The sequence below is a fragment of the Prinia subflava genome, chromosome 17 (assembly GCF_021018805.1).
Source record: "Prinia subflava isolate CZ2003 ecotype Zambia chromosome 17, Cam_Psub_1.2, whole genome shotgun sequence".
In the NCBI taxonomy this organism is placed as follows: Eukaryota; Metazoa; Chordata; class Aves; order Passeriformes; family Cisticolidae; genus Prinia; species Prinia subflava.
Genome location: NC_086263.1, coordinates 5,294,546 through 5,315,718, shown reverse-complemented (window position 1 = coordinate 5,315,718; position 21,173 = coordinate 5,294,546). Strand labels below are relative to the sequence as shown.

Here is a 21,173-nt window from a genome sequence, read left to right as displayed (position 1 = left end):
AGGAGAGGGAATGTGAGCCCTCCTTCCCAAAGCACAAACACCTCCCTTAGTGAGCACACCAACACAGCCAGCCACAACCACCCCTCCTTCCTCCCCCTTCACTGCCCCAAGCTCCCCTCCTCAACCCCTCCACCAGGGCCACTCCTGTCAGATTGCACAGTTAAAATTCAGCTGTTTTTCCAGGAAGGCACTAGAAACTTGTTTTCTACCCATACTCATCAAGTACATGTTTTTATACAGTCTTGAGCATTTCTAGAGGATACCTGAAAACATCTGTGAGGAGCAGAGGTGGCATTTTCAAAGCCCCTGAGGGAAGCAGAGTGTCATTTCTAGGGGCTTTGTTTGTTTGAAATATGAAGTCTCTGTCCCCAACTGGAGTTGGGCATTGTGTGGCACAGGGGCAGTGCCAGCAGCATGAGCTGGTCAGTTCAGGGGGCATGAAAAGTCTCTGCCTTTTCAGACAACTCTGCTGAAAGAGCTCTTCATGGGAGCTGGCAGTGTGGGGTCTTTATGGGAAGGACTATTTTGTCTGAACTTTGTGACACGGACAGCAAGCTGTATCATAATACTGTATTTAAAACAATGGGTAAGTACTTCTGGCAGCATCTCTTCAGCACACAGATGTCTTGAGGGTGAAAAAAAGCCAGGAGTAAGTATTACTGAGGGTCATATGGTCTAAATAGGTAACTTTACATTCTAAGGACCAAGACATCTGTCCTTGTCATTGTTTTGTTGGAACATCAGCACTATGACTGGACTCAGCTTGGGTCTCAACTTTTATTTTTGCAATTAAAAATATGTCATTAAAAATTTATACTTTTCACAACCTGCTTCTTGAGAAACAGAACCTTCTCAACCAACTAGCATGATCATAAGAACACACCTGCAAAATTCATAGCTAATGAATCAGAGTAATTTCTCTCTCCCTTTGAAATCAGAAGATAATTTATTGGATTGAGGAAACAATTAGGTGTGAATCAAAAGGAAGGGAGCAGGGGTTGTTTGTGGTATATAACCATCCTGACTGCTGCCAGGGAGGCCTCCCAGAGCCTGGGGCAGGGCAAAGCCTCTGAGGACACCCACAATGTGTAGGTGCATGTTTAACTACCTCTGAGTGCCCAGAGAAATGTTTTATCACCTTTCTGGCAATATCTCGTAGCTTTCTGAAGAAGTCATCTGAAGCATGATTGTCCCCACCCTCGGACTGTATCGGTTCCACAATGATTCCAGCCACAATCTTCTTCTTTTTCCTGTACTTCACAATCAGATCTTCCACCTGGAAATCAAACACTTATGGTACATCCTCCTTGCAGAACATCTGTACATTTCCTCCCAGCTAGATTAAATCTCATCAGAACTTCAACTTTGCATGGACATTCCTGGCTATAAATGGAGCCACGGGAGGCACAAAGGATTAACAAGTGGTTCCTCCATCATTTAACTCTGCCTTCTTGTTCCAGAATGGGTTTAAATCATGTCCTAATCACACTGTAACTAGTTGCACATTTATCTACAGAGTTGTGAAAGCTCTAGCCAGGTTTAGCTTGCAGTGTGCTGAGCACCAGTGCAGCTCACTGTGCCCCTGCTGTCATTGCACCTAAGTGATATGGAAGGGATTTTGTGTCAGAAACTAAAACCCTGCTAATGTATTAGAAAAGGTAATCTGGAAAATTCACTTTTTCCAGTCACCCACTGCAGATATATTAAAATTAGTCAGATGAAATAGTGCAGAAATCCTGCTGTTGTAACAGATTGACAGATAATCAAGTAAGGGGCTGACAGATAATTCTCATTAGTCTCCTAGTGCCAGTTGCTGCAATTAGTGGTGTGTTTGTGCTTGAAATCCCCCTCAAAGCCCTCAGGCCACAGCCCCTGCAGGCTGTGCAAAGCAATGGTTTCCAAAGAGAACCAGTAAACCAAGCACAGACTTGCTAAGAAAACATTTGGCTTTTTGGTTTGTTTGTTTGTTTTTAAAATAATGGCTTCCAGCACTGCATTCTCCCCCCAAGCTCCCCTGGAGCAGCCCCAGGGAAGGCATTTGCTGTGCTCTCTGTGTTCTCTGGAGTGAGGCAGGTCTGGCCAAGGGCACTCACAGGTCCACCCCTGCACAATCACAGCTTTATGCCAGAAGCTGCCATGGAAAAGCTGGAAAGGCTGAAATACTCAGAGAGAGTTAGAGGTTCTCTCTGCAGAGAGGGTTGTCCACACTGTGCTCTCTCAGCCCATGGCCCTTTGGCAAGAGCAGGCAGACGAGTTCACTGGGATACAACAAAGTTGTGAGGGTGAAATTTCACTCTGGGATCACTCATGCAGCTCTGTATTCCCAGTAAGCTGGCAGGGAGAAAGGTCTGACTGCAAACAACAGTGAATGCTGGTCCCATCACAGGCTGTTCCAATCCCTGAAAACATTCTTTTAGTGAAAAGCATTAATCCTACCAACACTATTCATTATTTCAAATCAAAAACAACAGAAAGCTGCCAGGGAATTTTTTACCTCCTCTAAACAACGGGCTTCTTCCTGTTGATTCTCTTTCACAAAGTCTTCCAGGGGATACTTTAGTCTTGGAAATGGAGCAATAGGCCAGTCCAGTGAGGGAATGTCCAGTTTGTGAATTGCTTTAGAGTGGGTTGTAGCTAAGCAACCTAAACCCAGAGAGGGAAAAATTAAAATAATACCCATCTAGGAACAATACAAGAAAAAAGCTACCAAGAGGTGAAAAATGGCCTGCTGTAGAATTCTCTTAACTGCTCTGTGTTTTTACTGTCTTCTGAAATACTGTGTAATTGGATTTAGTGAGGCTTAAATGGATTGCTCTAGATTTTAAGCATCAGTTTCCACATGCACTGTTCCAGAAGAGCAGGAGAACCTCTGTCAGTCTGAACAGGTTGCTCAGACAAGGTGGGTTTCATCCCTCCAAAGACAACTGCTCACAAAGCTCACAGTTACAACACTCTCAGGTAAAACATGCTTAGATCAGAGACTGAGCTGATATAAACCAGTGAAAGCAAGTGACAGCATGTTTGTGGTGATTTTACCCCAGGAGTTAGATTTTCATGAGTACAGACAGGAAACTGCAGATTCAGAACAAAAATAAAAGCCTGCCTGAAAAGAATTTTTCCAAAACTGTAAAATCAATTTCTACTGTCACTCAAACATTCCAGAGCTGGTGGGGCTCCCAAGGCAAACCTGAATGACCCTACAGCTTCCCCACTATGTGCCCAAGCACAGTGAGCTGAGGGTGAGGGGGACAAGGGACAGCTTACCCAGGGTCCTGCCGTGGAAGCCGCCCATGAAGGAGAGCATGGCGTAGTCAGGGCAGCCAGGGGGCTGCAAGCAGAGCACACACCGGGGTCAGCCAGGGCCCACAGCCCCTCACTGCCCCCCGAGCTCCCCTTCCATCAGGCACCACAGACTGTTACAGCCTCCCCCACTTCAGCAAGGGCACTGCCCACCCCTGACCCCGGCCCAGCTCCCAAAGCTGGCACTGACAGTGATGATCCCTGGTGGTTTGTGCTGTGGCCTGACACCACTGCTGAGCTGGGCTCAGGCACGGCTGAGCTGCAGCACAGCCACCCCTCTTTACACAAACACACCACGTGTTTGTGGGCTGGCACTGTGGGGGCTCCGTGAGCAGAGCTGGGGCTCCCCTGTGCTGCACCCCCAGGCATTCCTGGTGACCCCCTGATATTTGCTGGGACCAGTCTGTATTTCACCATTTCCTAAATGGACAAAGCCCAGATTCCACTTCACACACAGCAAACCAAACATTTCCTCCCCATCTTCCCTTCCAAGCCCAAACCAGTGGTACAGCTGTAGGTGTGGTAAAGAACAAATGTTACCTGGTTGATCATGCAAGATTCCAGTTCTTCTTTTGTGACATTATTGTGGCCTCTCTCCTTGTTCTGCAAAAAACCCAAACAACCCAACATGAGTGTTCCTGTAGCTGTAACCAATGCATTTATGGCTGAAGCACAAAGCAGTAATGCTGGTATTCAAGACTGGAGTCAAGAAAGACCCTGACTATGGCTTTCACATGATGACTACAATCTGCATTTTCTTTATTTCCTTTCCTTTATAACTTCTAAAGTTGTGTCAATATAAAGTAAAAGCTTAGACAAAGACATTTTAATAAAGATTTTATACTAGATTGAATATAAAGAACGTCATGAGCAAGACAACCTCCAAGCTTTTTGAAGTAACAATTCTGAGTAAGTACTCATTCCTCCATCTAAAACTACAAAAATATCTTAATGTTTTACTTACTCTGTACCACATGAATATTGCTTTAAAGGCATTTTCATTGGAGCAGGATCCACAAGACATGGTTATCACCTGTGACAAACCCTTAGGAGCCACCTGTCAGCAAAGACAGAAAATTACTCCTGAAATATTGAACACAAGTATAGTGCAAAGTGATCGTAAGAGTGATGACAATAAGAGTGATCAATCCACAGGTATATCAAACTTACTGACAGCAAAGACTCCTTCAGTTTTTCTGTAAAGTTCTCTGGAGGTAAAATCCCTAGGGCAGGTCTGTTGATAAAAGTGCTCTAAAAAGACAAAGGAAGAGGAATTGTTAGGTCTTACTATCACATGGAAAATATGTTGATATCAAAGCAGTTCCATTTTATTCAAATTATAAATATAAGGCAGAACTCTGTATCGTGGCACAAGTAGTTTTAAGCCTGGGATTACTATTCCTGCCTTAGCCTATGTTTTTCTGTCTAATCCTTACTACTTTATTCTTGCAGGACACCTTAGGAAAGGTGCATGCTAACTCACACTGACATTTCCTCTTCAATTTTGCCATTTTAGCTGCTCAATCTCCATTTTCCTTACACACAGGAAATATGCTTTAAAATCTTTCTTACTTGCTTTCAGTTTGAGTAGCTAAATTAAGTTAGGATAGCAGCATTTTCATCCTTGCTGGGCTTCAAGACAGACCATTTTGGAACACTGGGAAGGTGGAGCCAGGCTCCAGGCTCTTCAGGGGAGGATGAGAAGCCATGGGCATGAATCAAAGCATGACAAGTACTGATTTGGGTATAGGGAAAAGGTTTTAGTGAAGAAGTGAAACAGGCTGCTCTTCTGGAGGTCTTCAAGGTCCCAGATAAAGCCCTGAGCACCCTGATCTCACCTCACAGCCACTCATCTTGGAGCAGGAGGTGGCCAGAGACCACCTGAGTTCCCTCCAGCATCAGTGGTGCTGTGAACTGGCCACATCAGCATTCACACCTTTGGGAAAGGGAATTCTGGTGCCAGGGAACAGCAGCCTGCAGCCCACACAGGGCTGTCTAAGGAGCAGCTCTGGAAAAAGCCCCTCAGCTTCCCCAGTCCACTAATGGAGATGAATGTCACATTTATGCAATTAATTTAAATTGTGTCATGGATTAAAATTGATTCATTGTTGCTCTTAGTCTTTGTGGGTAATCTTATTTGATTCATACCGTGCTACTCTTTATTTTAAATTAAATTTTCTCAGAGAAGGACAAGCTCAATAAATTTGCCAACTGCCAAGCAGCTTTATTTGCGCTTTTCTTTCGTTTGTTGTCTTTCTTGTAGAACAAATAATGGCTGAAATTAAAGGCTGAGCTTTGACAAGTTAAGTCTCAATGGGTCTCCAGAGGGGACACACAGCCTCTCCCAAAACACTCATATTTTCAGTGCAGCTCAAGCATGCACATTTATCAGCATCCTTCAGTCCTCCTCTTCAACACAAATATTCATTTCAAGACGTGTGAGGCACAGCAAGAGGTGCAAGTGGTCACACTGCACCTGTAAGGACATTTCATCAGGATTCTCAGGGAAAACCAAGTATCACACAAGCCAGAACACTGGATGAGCTAGGACTCTCTAAATTAGGTATCTTATTTCCAAAACACTGTTTCAACAGACTCAAGCTTGAAAGAAAACCTAAGTAAGGATGTTAATGACAGGTTAACACAACATTTTTGTTTAGTGGCTATGAGAAATATTACTTGACTTTTTATCTCAGTTCAGAAGTAAATTTTCATATCAAGTTGAAAAGATAAGACCACAAATTTGTTGTGAGTTTGATTATGGGTTGTCACAGTCAACTGACAACATTTGCCATATACGCAGAAAAGTGTATTTTTCTTTTGTAGTAAATGAGATACCCAGAAGTGAGACAAATAGAACATTTTTAGACATCAAGCTGCCATGGACTCAAATAAACAGATGCACATTCTGTGCTTATAGCTGGCCATAGAGAGGGCATGTGGAGCATTACACACAAACCAAATAAAAGCTCCCTCCAGCAATCCCTTTGCTAACACTAATCAAAGCTGTGCCACTCGTGTGGGACTTGGGAGGAGTTTGTTCACTGAAGGCTGCCAGGAGTGTCACCCAGTGGGCAAATCAACAACTGCCACCAGCAACAGGGCTTTTTGAATTGCTGATTGGTTTGAGGATTTTTGTTTGCTTGGTTTTTTGTTTGTTTCTTTTTTAAATCTGACTTTGCCTACTGCTGCATTATAGGGAAGATATTGTTCTCAGAAATCATCATTATGAGCTAATATAAGTATTCATAAATATTAGACCTTCCAAAATGTCCAGATCTGCCTTTGATACCTTTGATAACTCCAGCATTTCTAGTACTGTTAATTTTTTTTCCTTGAAGTATTTTAGCTCTGGGAAAAGCAGAATTTCTCACCTGAAGACATGAGTACTCCATAAAGGAAATCAGCTCAGGAAACTCAAATGTCTGCATTTCTTTGCCCTGCTGGAGTGCACTTAGGAGATGGGAATCAGTCACTATCCTCAGCTTCAAAAAAACTAAAAAACCCCCTAAACTTCCCACAGCATTCCAGATGTAGGGTACCATGTCCAAGATACTGTATTCTCTCTCAAGGTTTTGGGCTTGCTTTCAGGCTCAAAAATCTTCAGAAAACATTATTAAAATGGTTAATTTGAGACAGCATGTTTGAACAATGATTTAAATGTGGCTGCAAATATATCAAGTGCTTGCACCACCCAAATGTTTACTTTTCCTAAAACTTCCCAGAGGTTCTGGTGTCTTCTTGAACACTCTTTTCATCTAGTGAGAAGTAAAGCATGCAGATCCTATCATGCATTAAATTGAATCATTAGCATTCACTATCAGTCTAAGAAGAAAAGAGAAAGCCCACAACAAGGAGAGAGAAAACTCCTCCACGTACTTCATGTTCTAATTCACTTACCAGGTTCTGTGGCTGCTGTAAAAGCTTTATCAGAGAGGGATGGCTGTAACCTAATTAAAAAGAACAAAGAAAGAAAGCAGTTTTTATCTGGTTTCAATGAAGTAATGCAAAGCATAATCTAGAGAATAACCATAACTTGCTTGACTGTTTATGTGTAACTTGTATTTTTCAGCTACTAATAATGGGACTTCTTTTGAAGTAGGACAAACCTCTGGGCTTTTTGTCCCTCAGGAGCCTGTCTGTGTGCAGGGCACAGCACAGCACTGCTGCTGGGGGCTGTGGCACAGCCATTTCCTTACTTTGACAAAGTTTTGGTTGGAAAAAGATGCAACCATTTATCCTTCTTACTAAGAAACTAAGCTTCGGTTTTAACAAATGAAGGTGCTTAATTTATACCCATTTTTAAGTCTACAGGATAACTTGCTTGCTTACTGGCAAAACCAATTTATCTGCTGTTAAAAAAACATCTTCGAAGGAGGCCAGAAATTTCATTTCAAGCCTGAAATCTCTAATGTATGAAATGACAACACCAGAGATTAACATCATCTTTTACATTTCCTTGTAGAAACAGTTGGAAACTTCATCTTCCCCAAGGCTCAAGAAGTCAGACCACAGTAATTTTGTTACAAAAGCTTAATGTGCCTCTGAATCCCCATTCCAGAGGAATGACAACAGCCCTGATTATCCTGTTTGAGCAATGGAGCATTAGGTGACTGTGTTAACAAATCCATTATAAATTCAGTTTTGAATAATTTAGCTGAAAACAAGAGAATATCCATATTGTTTTAGCGGCATGTCATGCTGATAAATCTGTTAAAATTATTATGAAGATAATAATAGTGGCTATTTGGGACACAGATGAACTGAATCTGCATGGCATCTGCTGTCATGGGAAGAGCTGCTGTTCAGCCAGAGGGAATGACACATTGAGAGCTGTGTGCTTGAGACCTGCACCTGTGGCTGCCACTGAGAACCCCTTGGAGAGTAAATCAAGCGTTTTAGAAATCTCCAAAGTGCACAGAAATTTGTTATAAACAGCTACCATTGTTTTGAAGGCTCAAGGATTAACTCTGGTGTTGCTTGTGAGGACTTGTAGTGCTGTTGCTAGTGTTACCACACGTGAAAATCTTTGTATCTATACCAGAAACTTCTATTACCCCTGATTTACCCTTTTGCACACCCACACAATCTGTCTCCCATTCTCTTCACTTCAGGCCAAGTGTTCTGGTCCTCCTCCCAACACTCCCTCATCCTGTGCCTCCTCAGAGGGCAGTGAAGGAAGGGAGGCTCCTCAAAGCTCTGCTGTGAAAGAGTCAGGCAGTGTGACAGAAGCTGAGCTGGCATGTGGGTTCACAGTCAGGAACTAACACCAGGAAGAGCTAAATGCTTGGATAATCATTATATAACTGTGGTAGACAAGTCAAACAGCTCCAGGCTGGCATGGCAAACCAACTCATTTCAGTGCCATGGCCAGCACAAGGGTTTGCAGAGTTACAAATCTGCCCTCAGAGGTGACTGAGCTGGCTCTGAGGAAGGGCACCACTCTTGCTGTGTGTCTGGAGCAGTGTGACAGGAACGTACATGTCCTCCAGGCTCATGAATGTGCCTGTCTGCAAAAGGGAAAACAACTAGAGCCTGCTGAAATAATGAGATGGAGAAAGCCCAAAGAATCATTTGAACTGAGCAGCAGGCTGCTGTCAATATCAAACTACACCTCCCTGCATCTCCCCAAACAAAACAGACCTTCCCAGCACTGCCAAACACATTGTCTCATTTGTTATTCCAGGATGTTTGCTGGCAAACATGTCAATAACATCCCTCTTGCATTTGGCTCCATGGGGTTTCTAACTCTATTAGCCAGAATAGATGCAGGTTGAAAGGACTATGCTGTGCTACAACTGCCCATAAAAGTGTGGTAAAAAACTATTTTAATTTCTGTTTTTCAGCAAGAGACAGCCCAAAGCATCTTTGCCTAGAGGTTTTTTATACTTTATTTCTTATCTCTCCACACAGGCACTTATTACCTCTCAACCTCTGCTGATAAATATATTCTAGTGAAACAGATCATTATTAAATCTTGGGGAGTCCTGACAGATTCATGCACGGTTTTATTGGATTTACTTGCAGAGAGATAAGCACAGATGACTAACAAGAACCTTGTGATCTTGTTTTGCTCTCCCAGTCCAGGCCCTACCTCTGCCACCAAGAGGGACATTATTAGTGACCTGGGCAGCTTCAGATAGTCTTGTCATTCAGCACAACTGAAACATGAATTAATGCTGTGTGTTAGACTTAGGTCAGTCTGTAAGTATTAAATTTCCATTTGCTCTTTGTTGCTGCACATCCCGAGCCACCATTACCTGAGAAGGTGCAAGAAGCACTGTGCTGTAGCTCCTTTGGGACTGAGGGATGTGTTCCCTGGGATGAAAACCCAGCTTGTCCTCAGGAAGGCACTGCCTCGTGTGAAGGAGGAACTACATGGCTTAGGGGGGTCAGACAGCACTGCAGTCTTGTCCTATGTCACCAGTTTCAATCAACCAGAGAAAGCAAACTGCAGAGCCCCTGCCCATTAAGAAGATCTTTCCTCCATAATACTTCAATATTTTATACACAAAACTACATTAAAGGAGGTATGCTTGTACCATCCAGCACAAGGTCAGAAAGCCTCAGTCTGTACAATTCCATTCTTTTGGAGTGTGCACTGGCTTTCACACTTTGGAGTGTGCGTTTGACTTCATGACTGAGACTTGTTTCTCCAAATCAATTTCTTGTGTGAAGAATGGGAAGCCATGAACTCTAAATGCATCTCCTTTCCTAGAAACCTGAAATCCAAGCTCATTGACATACAAGCACTGTGCTCCTGTGTCTCACCCCTATTTCCACATGAGCAGTGGCCAAGTTATCTCATTGCAGCCTGAGAGATACAAAGTACTGAGAACTTGTGGTGGGGGAAAATAGCTACAGACATTGGAGGGTTCTGGAATGATTGCACTCATGGAGTGCTATAGGACAGCAAAAACATTGGCTGCAAAGAAGACTGGGAGAAGTGAACACCCAGCACAGTCACAAGGTCTTAGATGCCAAAGGTTTGGTAAAAACCTGAATATCATCAAATTCTGTTTCCTGGGAAAGAAGGGCTGTAGGGATGATTTTGAGTCATCACAGTTTCTATACATAGCACAAAATCTACCTTTGAAATTACCCCAGCACTTCTGCTCTTTTGGCTTCTGCAGAAGTGCATTTTTCAGCAGCTGAGAGGAACCATGAGGAGCAAACAAACTGGACTGAACTCCTACTGCAACCTGCATGCCTTGCAGCTGGGGCTCACATTTCTGCCTTGCCTGTGCTTGAAAGGCTTCACAAGGCAATCAGCTTTGTGACTCTCTTGCCAGGCCCTGTGTCTGTCCCTCAGGCAAAAAGAGCTGCCACCTTTCAATCAGCACCACAGCTCAGTGCTGGGCTCGTTTCATCCTGCTGCAGTCCACATGGCCCACTCCTTTTTTCTTTTTTTTTTTTCCCCACTTATTTTGAGATAGAAATGTTCACTAAAGCATGTAATTTCACGTTAAAATGTCTACATTATGGTTGTTAATGTTTAAAACAGTAACATACTGTTACAGAATCACCAAGTGCTCGAATCCAAGCCAACAAAGGCAACCTGAATTGTGGAATTTGCACATTCAAACTGAGATTAATATTAGAGCTTCTTCCTGGCACCTCTATGCAGTTTAAGTGAGCTTTAGGTACTGAATTTGTAGTTTCTTCAGGTATCCAAACCCACCACTACACAATACAGAGCAGTGGGCTGTCCCTGATCACAACAAAGTGTTCATTATGTCACCTCTGTTTTTTTAAATTAATCACCAATCTTCCCTAGTAGTGCCTGAGACAAGAAAATGACAGGTTGAGGACAAAACAAAACATTTTGGTACAACTGTCTCCTACCTATTGGGATGGAAGAAATCTGGGAGTAGAGATCCAACATACGATTGCCATCTACATCTACGAGGTAGTTCCCTCGGCTCTCCTCATAATTGCAAAAGAAGTGCACAGCTTCTGCATTCTTCAAGGAAAACAAAACAATTAGTGCTTTAAAAAGTGGCAGCATGTAGGAAGGTGAAACAAATGGTTATACAGCAAAATCTGATAAAAATATCTAATGCTAGGATAAAAAGACATTATATTCATTGCATGGGCATAACTGTACAGCTATTTTTATCATGACTGTTAAAAGGGCAAGTCTTTTTCTACAGAAATGAAGCACAGACTTGGAGAAATTGCTCATCTTAGGAAGGCACTCTGTACTCAGGCTGGCATACTTTTAAACTCAAGCCCTAATAAAACTCGTTTTCACTGCCACTCTGTAACAACCCCAAGGTTTTTCTTTAAACACACACAGTTTAACCATTTATGTTGAAAGAAAAACCCCCGATGCTAGCAAAATGATCCTGCAGTATTCAAAATATACTACAAAGTATTTTGTTCAAATGCATATATAAACCACACATAATCAGTTTTCAGTGTGGAAACCTGGAGTCAGAGTTTCACCTTTCTTGGTGGCACAAACATACAAGCCAGGATTTTAAAACAAGTCCTCAAATCAAAGTATTAACACCCCCCAAACCACAGAAAACTTGACAAATTACCTGAATGCCATTCAGCTTCTTCATTAATTCCTGCAGAAAAGCAAATGTCAGAGTCTCAGGTGTGCAATTAGCAAATACTGATGGAGAATGTATGTTTCTTTTTTATGATCCCCTAAATCATATGCAAACTTTGTAGTCCTGTGTGCTCACCAGGCAACTCTATCTGCCACACAAATTTTCATGGTGCATCTTGCAATTACAGTCAAAATGATGACCTGTGGCTTTTAGAGGGGCTGCAAACACAGTTTAACTGTAAATCTCTGAAAAGGGAAAGCTGCCTCTTCTATAGTGACCAACTGAACTGAGAGAACAAGAGAGGAATCAGAAAATTGGAGAAGCCAGAGTCACACAGAAGGGATACTGGTACATTGGTTCTAGAAAGACTGCTCCTTTTTATTAAAAACAACAAAAAACCTCACAAAACCCACCACATGCACAAATGCTGACTCTGCCTGAGCAAAAGAACATCCAGAAAAATTAAAACTCTTGCTTCATTTCAGAACCAAAGCATTATTTCACATCATAAAAAGTTTCTATTTCAGCAGGAGCACAAGTGACCAAGCCTGGTGAGATGTTTTATGAAAATGATGGTTTTTTGCTCTGAATTATTCCATATGGGAACTTGGAAGTTGAGATTCAGATCTGCCTCTCAGCGAGGGGCATTTCATTCATGAGCTTTTCATTCTCAACCTCCTGATAAAAGTGGACATAGTCTTATGGAATCATGTTTGTTCACATCAGATTTAAGGTTTGAAACAAAATCTGTTCTCTAGCAAGACAGACACAGTTAAAGATGCAAAACACCAAGTTATTATACTTTGGAAACTTACTCTTGATCGTGGTCCAGGAACTTCTGTCTTCATCAGAGGTCCATCATAATCAAAATCCACATCAATTTTAGCTGCAGCTTGACTGATACACCTGTGTCCTGTAAGAAATAATGAAAACCTGAGTACAGACGATATTTTCTGTGCTCTCCTCTCAGAAAATACATCCATACCTTGCCTGACTGAGAACACTTGACAGATGAGACCAATTACATTGAACTGTCTGAAATGAACTACATATCTCATCTTTGACCAGTCTTAAAATAAAACCAATATGAGTGAGATGGCTTAAAAAAAAAAAGCAAAAAATTCCAAGGGAAATGACAAAGCAACCCTAGAGAAACAGAGGCAACTCCTGTAAAGCACAGGAGGATTGAGAGCATATCTCTTTCCATCTCTTTTGCTGAGTCTGTCCATTATGCCCTGTGCAAGCCTTTGCCATAAATTCCCCACTCCTACACAGAGGTGGTTGAATTAACCACCAGTAATAACCAAAAAGCCTGATGGAGTCCATAGGAAAAATCCAGTATGATGTTTTTCAATAGCTCAAGGAACAATCTTTGGGGAAGATTTGTCTCAGAAAGGTAAATGGCCTTGTCTCACATGAAACCAGCATTCTCCAGTGCAGCTCTGAAATCTGAGTCCCAATCAGTGCCAAATTCTCTTCTGATCTTGCTGTTTTTATCCACATGTGTAGGGAATCATAATAAACTTGACACCTTAATGAAAACAAAAAGGCAAAAATCTCCTGTGCTTCACTAATAACAAGCTCTGCTTCCCTTTCTGAAATAACTGGTTTAAAACAGAGGCTTTAGGCAAACTTACTACGACAGAGGCAATTCTGGTAAGCATGTATTCCAAATATGTAGTTCCAATATGTATATTCCATTAAGGGGGTCATGGGATAATATGGGGATTGTACATTTGCAAAAACAGGAAATACAGACACCAAAGCTCTACCAAGGTGACCAACCAGAGACTATGAGCTTGCTCTGCATGCTGTGGTTGAACGAAACCAACATTCTTGGCAATTACATTTTTGTCATGGAGCATCTGCAAGCCTTTACCCAGCATGGTATCAACAACAAACTCATCTTAATAACCTTAACTTGGGGGTATCACACTTGGACCTGAAAGAAGAGAGTGTAACTTCTTTTAATATCTGATTAAAGGCATTTTTAAGCTGGAACAATTTGGATGGCCCAAATGAAGGTCCTTAGCTCTCCTTGTCACCAGCTGCAGCTCAGATCCAGGCTCAGCATGGGAACTCAGGCAACACCAGCTCTTGTCCGGGGCACGTGGAGCAGCAGGGTCTGAAGGTACCACTCAGCACATCCTGTGCCAGGGCCATGGTGCCAGGTGCTAAACCAATGAACTGCACCCCAGTTTGGCAGAGGTGCAGGGAGGGAGATGCCTGGGCAGGCAGGCAGAAATAATCCCCCTCTAGCCCCTCCAATGTTCCAATGCTAGCTCAGTCCCTAGAGGGCTTTGGAGGAATATTTCATGGACAGGACAAAGGATTCCAAAAGAGGCTCTGACCCCCAGCTGCAGTTCAAGATGTTTATTCCAGGTGGTGACCGGAGGGTAAAGAGGATGAGTGCAGAAGGAGAGGGTCTTTTCTGAGCTTCTCCCGGGGAGGGGTAATTGGACACAGCCAATAGGGTCAGAAAGGGGAGGAAGGGTTAAACTGCATGGTTACAAGCTCTAGGGCACTCTGAGGGGGGAGAAACCATTCCCCAGGGGAATGTAACAGCAGGCCAGCAGTCAAACACATGGAAATCCCTGGGGTGCAGCACTGCCACCAGAAACCCTGGCACCAGCCTCTCTGCACTTCCATCCATACCCTCCTCTCACTGCCAGAGCTCTGTTCCAGCAATGTACTGAAAATGGTGTGTGTTTGGAAGTAACAGTTGTTCAATAAACCAAATATTTATCAAGGAAAACAGAAGGGATCCTGTGATAGTGCTCGGCAGTGCTCCGAGCACAGCCATTCAGCTCAAATTTCCAACAGTGACTCAAGACATTTGCCTCAGCTTGTGGCAGCCCAAGCTGGGATGTCTCAAGCAAGCCTGATTTCAAGAAACTATCTGGAAAATCACTGCCCTTTGAAAGCATCTCTGAGCACTTAAAATCACTGCTCATCCTGGGAAAACTTTGCCTGCGAAGATGATTATTCTCCCCGGCTTTAATTCAGATGCGTCAGTGCCTCTCTGCAAAGCTATTAATAGGTTTTGTTACTGCTACACCATTTTTGTGTCATTCTGTTTAGCATTCATGGAAATTGGAGACTGCATGGCAACTGCTCCATTTTGGGGGGGGGAAGCTACTGCATATAAAAAATCCAAATCTCGACAATTCATAGGCAATAAGGCTGCAGGTTTAGTAGACACACTCTCAAGTCTAAAAGGAGAAAAGACCAAAATTACCCTTTTGTGCACCCACTCCTTCCCCAGTGGAGATCCCACGAAACAAGCTGCAAACATTTCTGCTTCTCCTCTGTCCCCTTCTCTCCCTCCCCCCAGGCTCTCCTGGCTAAGGACACCTGAACAGCACAGACACAAACTCTCTTACTGCCACACAGCCTAAGACCTTTGCAGCCCGTGGTGCTCAGGGACCTGTCCAAGCCTTGTGGTGACAAAGGCAAAGAAGCCCAGCAGTCTGGAGCAGCTGAGAGCTCCAGCTCAGCTGAAGGCAGCAGTTTTCTGAGCACAGGTATGGCCCCAGCACTGCTGCCCTTCACAGAGCCCAATTCCTGCCAGCCTCACCACTGCCCTTGCTCTGCAGGCCAGCCCAGGCCACTCTCCAAGGACACAGGGGATGTCAGAGCCCTGCCAAAGACAACCTGGGCACCCCTGCCTGGGCACTCCTGGCTTTCTGGCACCCCTCTCTCCACACCCCCTGCAATGCTTTGTTCTCCAGGCCCCAAAGAACAGCAGGACACGGGTGCTGCCTCCTGCTTCCAGTGCCTGTGGCCCTGCTCACAGCACAGCTCCAGGACGTGGCTGGTCTCCTGCAAAGGCTTTTCCAGGCACTTGGACATGGTGATGGATGGCTGCATCAATACCTGCTTTGTTTAGCCTGGAGGAGGATTTCAGGCCATGCTCTGTCTCCCTGGCTTCCCCTCAGCCCCAGCACCAGTACCACAGTCTCCTAATGGTGCAAGGAAATGCAAATAAATCAGGTCACTGGAGTGCTTCATCCCCTGGGGAACTGCAGCAGGCTCTGCCCAGCTGGCATTTCTGTCTTGAAGGTACTCAATCAATGAGCTTAGCAACTCAGCCCAATTTTTTCCTGTTTGACTGTTTCAATATCAACTTACCCTGCAACAGAAACCCTGGAGATACAAGATACAATGTTACTCTGGCTACTCCAACTTGATATTTAGGAGTTTTAGACATTTGCAGGCCAGGTGTGGGCTTTTGCCTCCCAAAAGACAACAGAAATGGGACAGGTAAAAACTGAGATTCTCACTATGACCAAGCAAGGTATTCTCAAGAATTGAGAATCCCAGGTGACTGGTCCTTTGGTGAACTAACAGCATTAACTTTGTAACAAAAGGTAATCCTTTGATTTTCTGTTGACATCTGAACAAACTGCTTTAGAGAAAGGGGAATTAATTTATCTTAAGAACAGGAGCAAATGACATAACCTCAGCTCTCATCTTAAATGTGTGTAGAGCTAATGGGCTCCCATCAAATGCTTCTAAAGAAGCACTACCAAAGCTCTTAAATTACATTTAGCTAACATGACCAAGAACAGCACCCTTTTTTCCCTGGTAAACAAAGCTGTCTCTTTTTATCACGGCCAAAGTCAAAACACAAGCATAGGTACTGTTAATGAACATCATTTCAGAGAGCACATAGGCTGAACAATTTGCACAGAATTTTCTACCCATCCCACTTAAAGTGGGTGGCCACAATAGGTTAAATTCTATTTTTCTTGCAGACTTCTCAAAGCTCTCATCACATATCATCTTTCTGAACACTTGAACAACATCAGAAAATTATCACATCCTTCCTTTCCATCCAACAGGATGTCATCACCTGCTAGCAGGCAGAAAAGCTCATTTCCCAACTTTGCTTCCCTGTGCTGCCCCCACTGCTCACCAGGAGTCCCAGTCAGCAATTTTAACAAAATATCACATTGCTATAGCAACATAATTAATATAAGTGCACCCTGCTAATTTGGTGATGCTGGTAGTCACAAAAAGCTCCACTGTTGGCAGGTCTGTGCTGGGTGCTGATCTCTGATAACAGAGCTACAATTAAGGCAGGGCTAGAAAGAGCTTGAACCTCTCCTGTGTTTGAGCAGAAATAACACTCACATTACCAGAGTTCCTGAGTGCACAGCTGGATATTACCTGGGAGAAATTCCAGTGGAGGCACTGAAAGGACAGTGGTGTAATGAACAGGAGGAACAATTCCAGGGAAAAGGGAAAAGGGAAAAAGGGAAAAAGGGGAAAAGGGGAAAAGGGAAAAAGGGAAAAAGGGAAAAAGGGAAAAAGGGAAAAAGGGAAAAAGGGAAAAAGGGAAAAAGGGAAAAAGGGAAAAAGGGAAAAAGGGAAAAAGGGAAAAAGGGAAAAAGGGAAAAGATGAAAGTCCATGCTGGCACAAGCAGAGCTCTCAAACACAAGTGTCTTGCTGTAAGGGGTGCAGAGGGAAAGCTCTGCAGACCCCAGGGAGGCACATGTGCCTTGTGCCACATCACTGCTGCCCTGTGCAAGTGCAGACAGGCAACCTCCCTTGCTTGCCTCTAACTTCCCTTCCCCAGTGTCGATCAAACCACCTTCCAGACAGAATTTTTAGAGCATGGGGGCCCTGACAGCCAAAAGTAGGAGGACTGTGATTTCCTCCGAGTCCTCTTTTATGTGTTACAAGTAGAATCTGTTACTAACAGATCTTGAAAGGGAATGGCAAAAGGCCAGGCTAGCTAGAGATGTTTGGGAAATGAACATCACTATTGCATAACATTGTGAAAACTGAGATTGCTATTTACAGAGTGCTTATGCTGCAAGATCAGCAGCTCTTCCACATGAGATTGTCTGTGTTTCAGCACTCCCACATACACACTTTGGATTCTCCAAAGATGAAGAAAAAATCTAATACCACACAGGCCATAAAGAAGTGGAAACTCCCATAAGAAAGAACAAGAGAAGTTTCCCTTTGCCATCCCAGCACAATCCCAAATTAGCTTCTCAGGGGAGTTACAGGAGCATCCAACTCCTGTAGTTCTTGTGATCTGAACCAGTCATAACATCCTCCCTCTTCCAACAGCTCAACAGCTACAGAGCTCTGGAGGTGAACAACCAACCACGAGGAACACTCAGGTGGGAAAACAGCCAGCATTGCCACAGCCACCCTTTGTGGCACAGAAGGAACAAGAAAACAAGGAACATCACATTCATTCACTCAAGGAACTGAGAACAGCAGTCCCAGCTTGGACTCAGCCTTGTAACAGAGACTGCTTACAACAACAGGGTTTATGTGGTTATTTTTATATAGCTCAGCTTTTTGTGAAAGTGTTTGATCAGACAGAAAAGTAAAGGTTCCTCAGTCCAGCAGGAGAGGCTGCACTCCAGTTTCCAAGGCTTCAGTTGAAGCTGACCTCAAGCTGATCTCTACAGTCTCAAGAAGGGGATTGTTCTCTGCTTCTGCCACACATCCCTTACACAAATCCAGGCTGTTCGCTCTGATTTCCTTAGGGAGGCTCTTAATGTACAAACCAAATAAAAAAAATAAAAAGTCTTAGCAAGAATCAATACTGGAGACAAAAGTGTGACTGAGAATAAATCATTCTCATGGCTTTCCAGCCTCTTTGTGGTAGCTGTGATGGGGACAAGTCAATAACTAGTATGAACATCTCTCAGACCTTACTGCAGTGCACCTGGGTGCTAAACATTATTATCCTCTCCAGAGAGACAGCAAACAGGCTGAGTTAGGTGAGGTACAGCCTCAACAAGTGCTACTATACTTAGTGCACTGCAGTGGAAGGGCACAGACTCTGGAGGAGAAAAATTGGACCTGCAAGAAGAGATTCAAACAGTATTTGCAGAGAGAAAAGTATGAGGTCTTGGCGGAGACAATAATTATGAAGTTTCTATCACACGTAAAAGGCTAATGTAAAGAAAAAAATAAATATTCCAGCCTCCAGGTCCTTTGAGGCCAGGACAAACAGTAAGGATTGATTATTTTTCCTGTTTTGAAACTTAGGCTAAATATTAGGGAAAAAAGAGTTTTAAAGGTAAAGTCAGTTCAGCAATAAGCAAATTGCCTGGGGAGGCTGCAGAAGCTGCAGAACAGATCAGCATCCTAGAAGGGCATGGGCGTGCACTAATGCAAACTGATGCTACCTTCAGGCAGCAGCCTGACCTCCTGCCATGCTTTCAGTGCAGGATTCAAAGCCAAATTCAACCCATTTGGGTAATCAGCAGGAAACTGAACTACATCTGGGGAGTGCCAGCCTGTCCTCAGAGTATGGTGCTGCCCTGCCAGCCAACAATTAAGTGCCTCCAAAGCATGGAGCCAGGACAGCTTTTCTGCTGCAATGCCCAGCTGCTAAAACCAGAGCTGGCACAAAGGGGAGAAACATTTCCATGAACACTACCAGTGGTGATCAACCTGCAGCACACCAGGCTGACAGGAGCAACAGAACTCAGGTGAGAGGTAACACCAAGATAATCCTCATTTCTCCACCACCAGCTGCCCCTCCTGGCCCTGCCTGGCTGACACCCAGGGACAGCACAATGCAGGAGGCTTTGTAAAAGGATGATTAGGTTAGTTACTCACTCTATTGTCATTCTGCCACCCTTCAAATTCTAGTGAATTTTATCTGTGAGGGCAAACTATCAAGCAGATCAAACAGAGAAGGAAACAAAAGCATACCTGATAAAGGGCTTATTTTCAAGAAGGGCATGATACTAACAGGCTTCACATTTTTGGGTAAGATTGAAGTTGTCTATTGCTTTCATGTGCTTTGCTTAGCTTTTGCATTTTGATTAACTTAAATGATTTCCATTTCTAGTTTGCTTGCCAGGGTTTAGCACTGTGTGAGTAAGAAGAACAGTATACAATGGTTAAGTAATAAAGATTTTCCAACTAGAGAAATAGTCAAGGATGAAAAAATCTCTTTGTGTAAATAAATTCATCACAGATTCAAGATGAACGGGGTGATTTGCCTAATGTACACATACAACTGAAACATGACAGCCTACAGACACAAAGACCTACCAAGAGGCAATCTAATCCCTCCTCCCCACCTCCATCCCCCCCTGGCAACCCTGTCATTTCATTATCCACAAAAAAATAAAAAGCATCAGCCCAAATGGCGCTGCAGGATTTCTGTGGGAGTAATGTACAAGTCTCTTTTTTAGCCTGTAAAGCTCTGAACTTGAGTGCTCAAAAATACCTTGGAGGCATCCAGGGAGCTCCTGGACGTCACCCTCAGCACTCCCCTAAAAGCCACAGAGCCCAGCAGCACTGCAACCTGAGCTGGGCTCAGCAAAGAGGCCTGGAGCTCCAGCTTTGGCTAAGCCATCAGAGCCTCCCTGCCTGTTCTGTGAGGCAGCAGTGTCACAGGACACAGCTCCTCCTGTGACTCTTGTTCCATCTTTGCTGATCTCTGCTCACTCAAAGCGTTCAGACCCAAAGGCCACGGTCTCTTATACAACCTGCAGCCAAGGCTCTCTATTATTTGCTTCAGTATTTTAGCAGGCTTAGAAGTTTCCTGGAAGCAAGGATGGATTCATGGAGTCCAGGGCTGTTTTCCTTTTGAGGATCTACACTCCCTCAGTGATTGTGAGAAAGGAAGAGTTTGTGCACCTGCCCTCCACTGCCCACCTGCAGTGCTGGGGGAGCAGCATGGGATTGTGCAAGACTCTGGGGGGGACAGGGAGCATCAAGTGATGCTGAGGTGACAGATTAGCTCAAAGGACTGACAGCTAACGAGCCCTGCTTGCTGCAAGCACTTTCCACTGGCCACGATCGAGCCAACGATCCCTGCTCCTGCCCAGGGTGGAGCGTCAGTGCGTCACTCCCATAAATAGAAGCGCATCCTGCGCTGAAACACTGACCTCATATTTTCTAATAGTTATAAGACCAGACTTGGTGCTCTTTAGCCAAAGGTCAGTTGCTCCCCAAAGTGTATTATTTCAAAGGAAATCAATGATGTTCAAGTTTCTGAGCAAATGGAAGGGAGTGCTTGGTTTATCCTGGCAGTGGCAGAAGGAGCACAGTGGCACTGCAGAAGGAGGGTGGAAGGACAGGAGAAACACTAAGATTTACTCAGTCACAAAAAAAGCCATTCAGCCATACAGTACTCAGTGTAACAGTACATGGAGCAGTTGATCTTAAGACCCCACACCACTTTGTCCAACACAGCTAACGGGAATTTAGGTTTTATATCTATTTCACAGAGACTGCTGGTTTAATATACATATACACATGCTAAATTTCAAACCAGAGACAAGCCAAAACTTCCATTCACTTAGGAGAAAGTAGTTTGG

General features: G+C 43.8%; 1 protein-coding gene across 5 annotated transcripts in view; it reads right to left on the bottom strand.

Moving 5' to 3' along the window:
- The window catches only part of ABAT (4-aminobutyrate aminotransferase), a 50,173-nt gene that overhangs the window by 5,580 nt on the left and 23,420 nt on the right, over positions 1 to 21,173 (bottom strand). For all 5 annotated transcript variants that reach the window (XM_063414012.1, XM_063414016.1, XM_063414015.1 and 2 more), the window contains exons 3-12: positions 12,677 to 12,774; positions 11,847 to 11,876; positions 11,146 to 11,263; positions 7,201 to 7,250; positions 4,471 to 4,551; positions 4,265 to 4,357; positions 3,841 to 3,903; positions 3,265 to 3,328; positions 2,495 to 2,643; positions 1,139 to 1,276 (exon numbers count right to left, since the gene is read on the bottom strand). In XM_063414012.1, the coding sequence (XP_063270082.1) occupies positions 1,139 to 1,276; positions 2,495 to 2,643; positions 3,265 to 3,328; positions 3,841 to 3,903; positions 4,265 to 4,357; positions 4,471 to 4,551; positions 7,201 to 7,250; positions 11,146 to 11,263; positions 11,847 to 11,876; positions 12,677 to 12,774 (884 nt within the window). The remainder of the gene's footprint in view (positions 1 to 1,138; positions 1,277 to 2,494; positions 2,644 to 3,264; positions 3,329 to 3,840; positions 3,904 to 4,264; positions 4,358 to 4,470; positions 4,552 to 7,200; positions 7,251 to 11,145; positions 11,264 to 11,846; positions 11,877 to 12,676; positions 12,775 to 21,173) is intronic.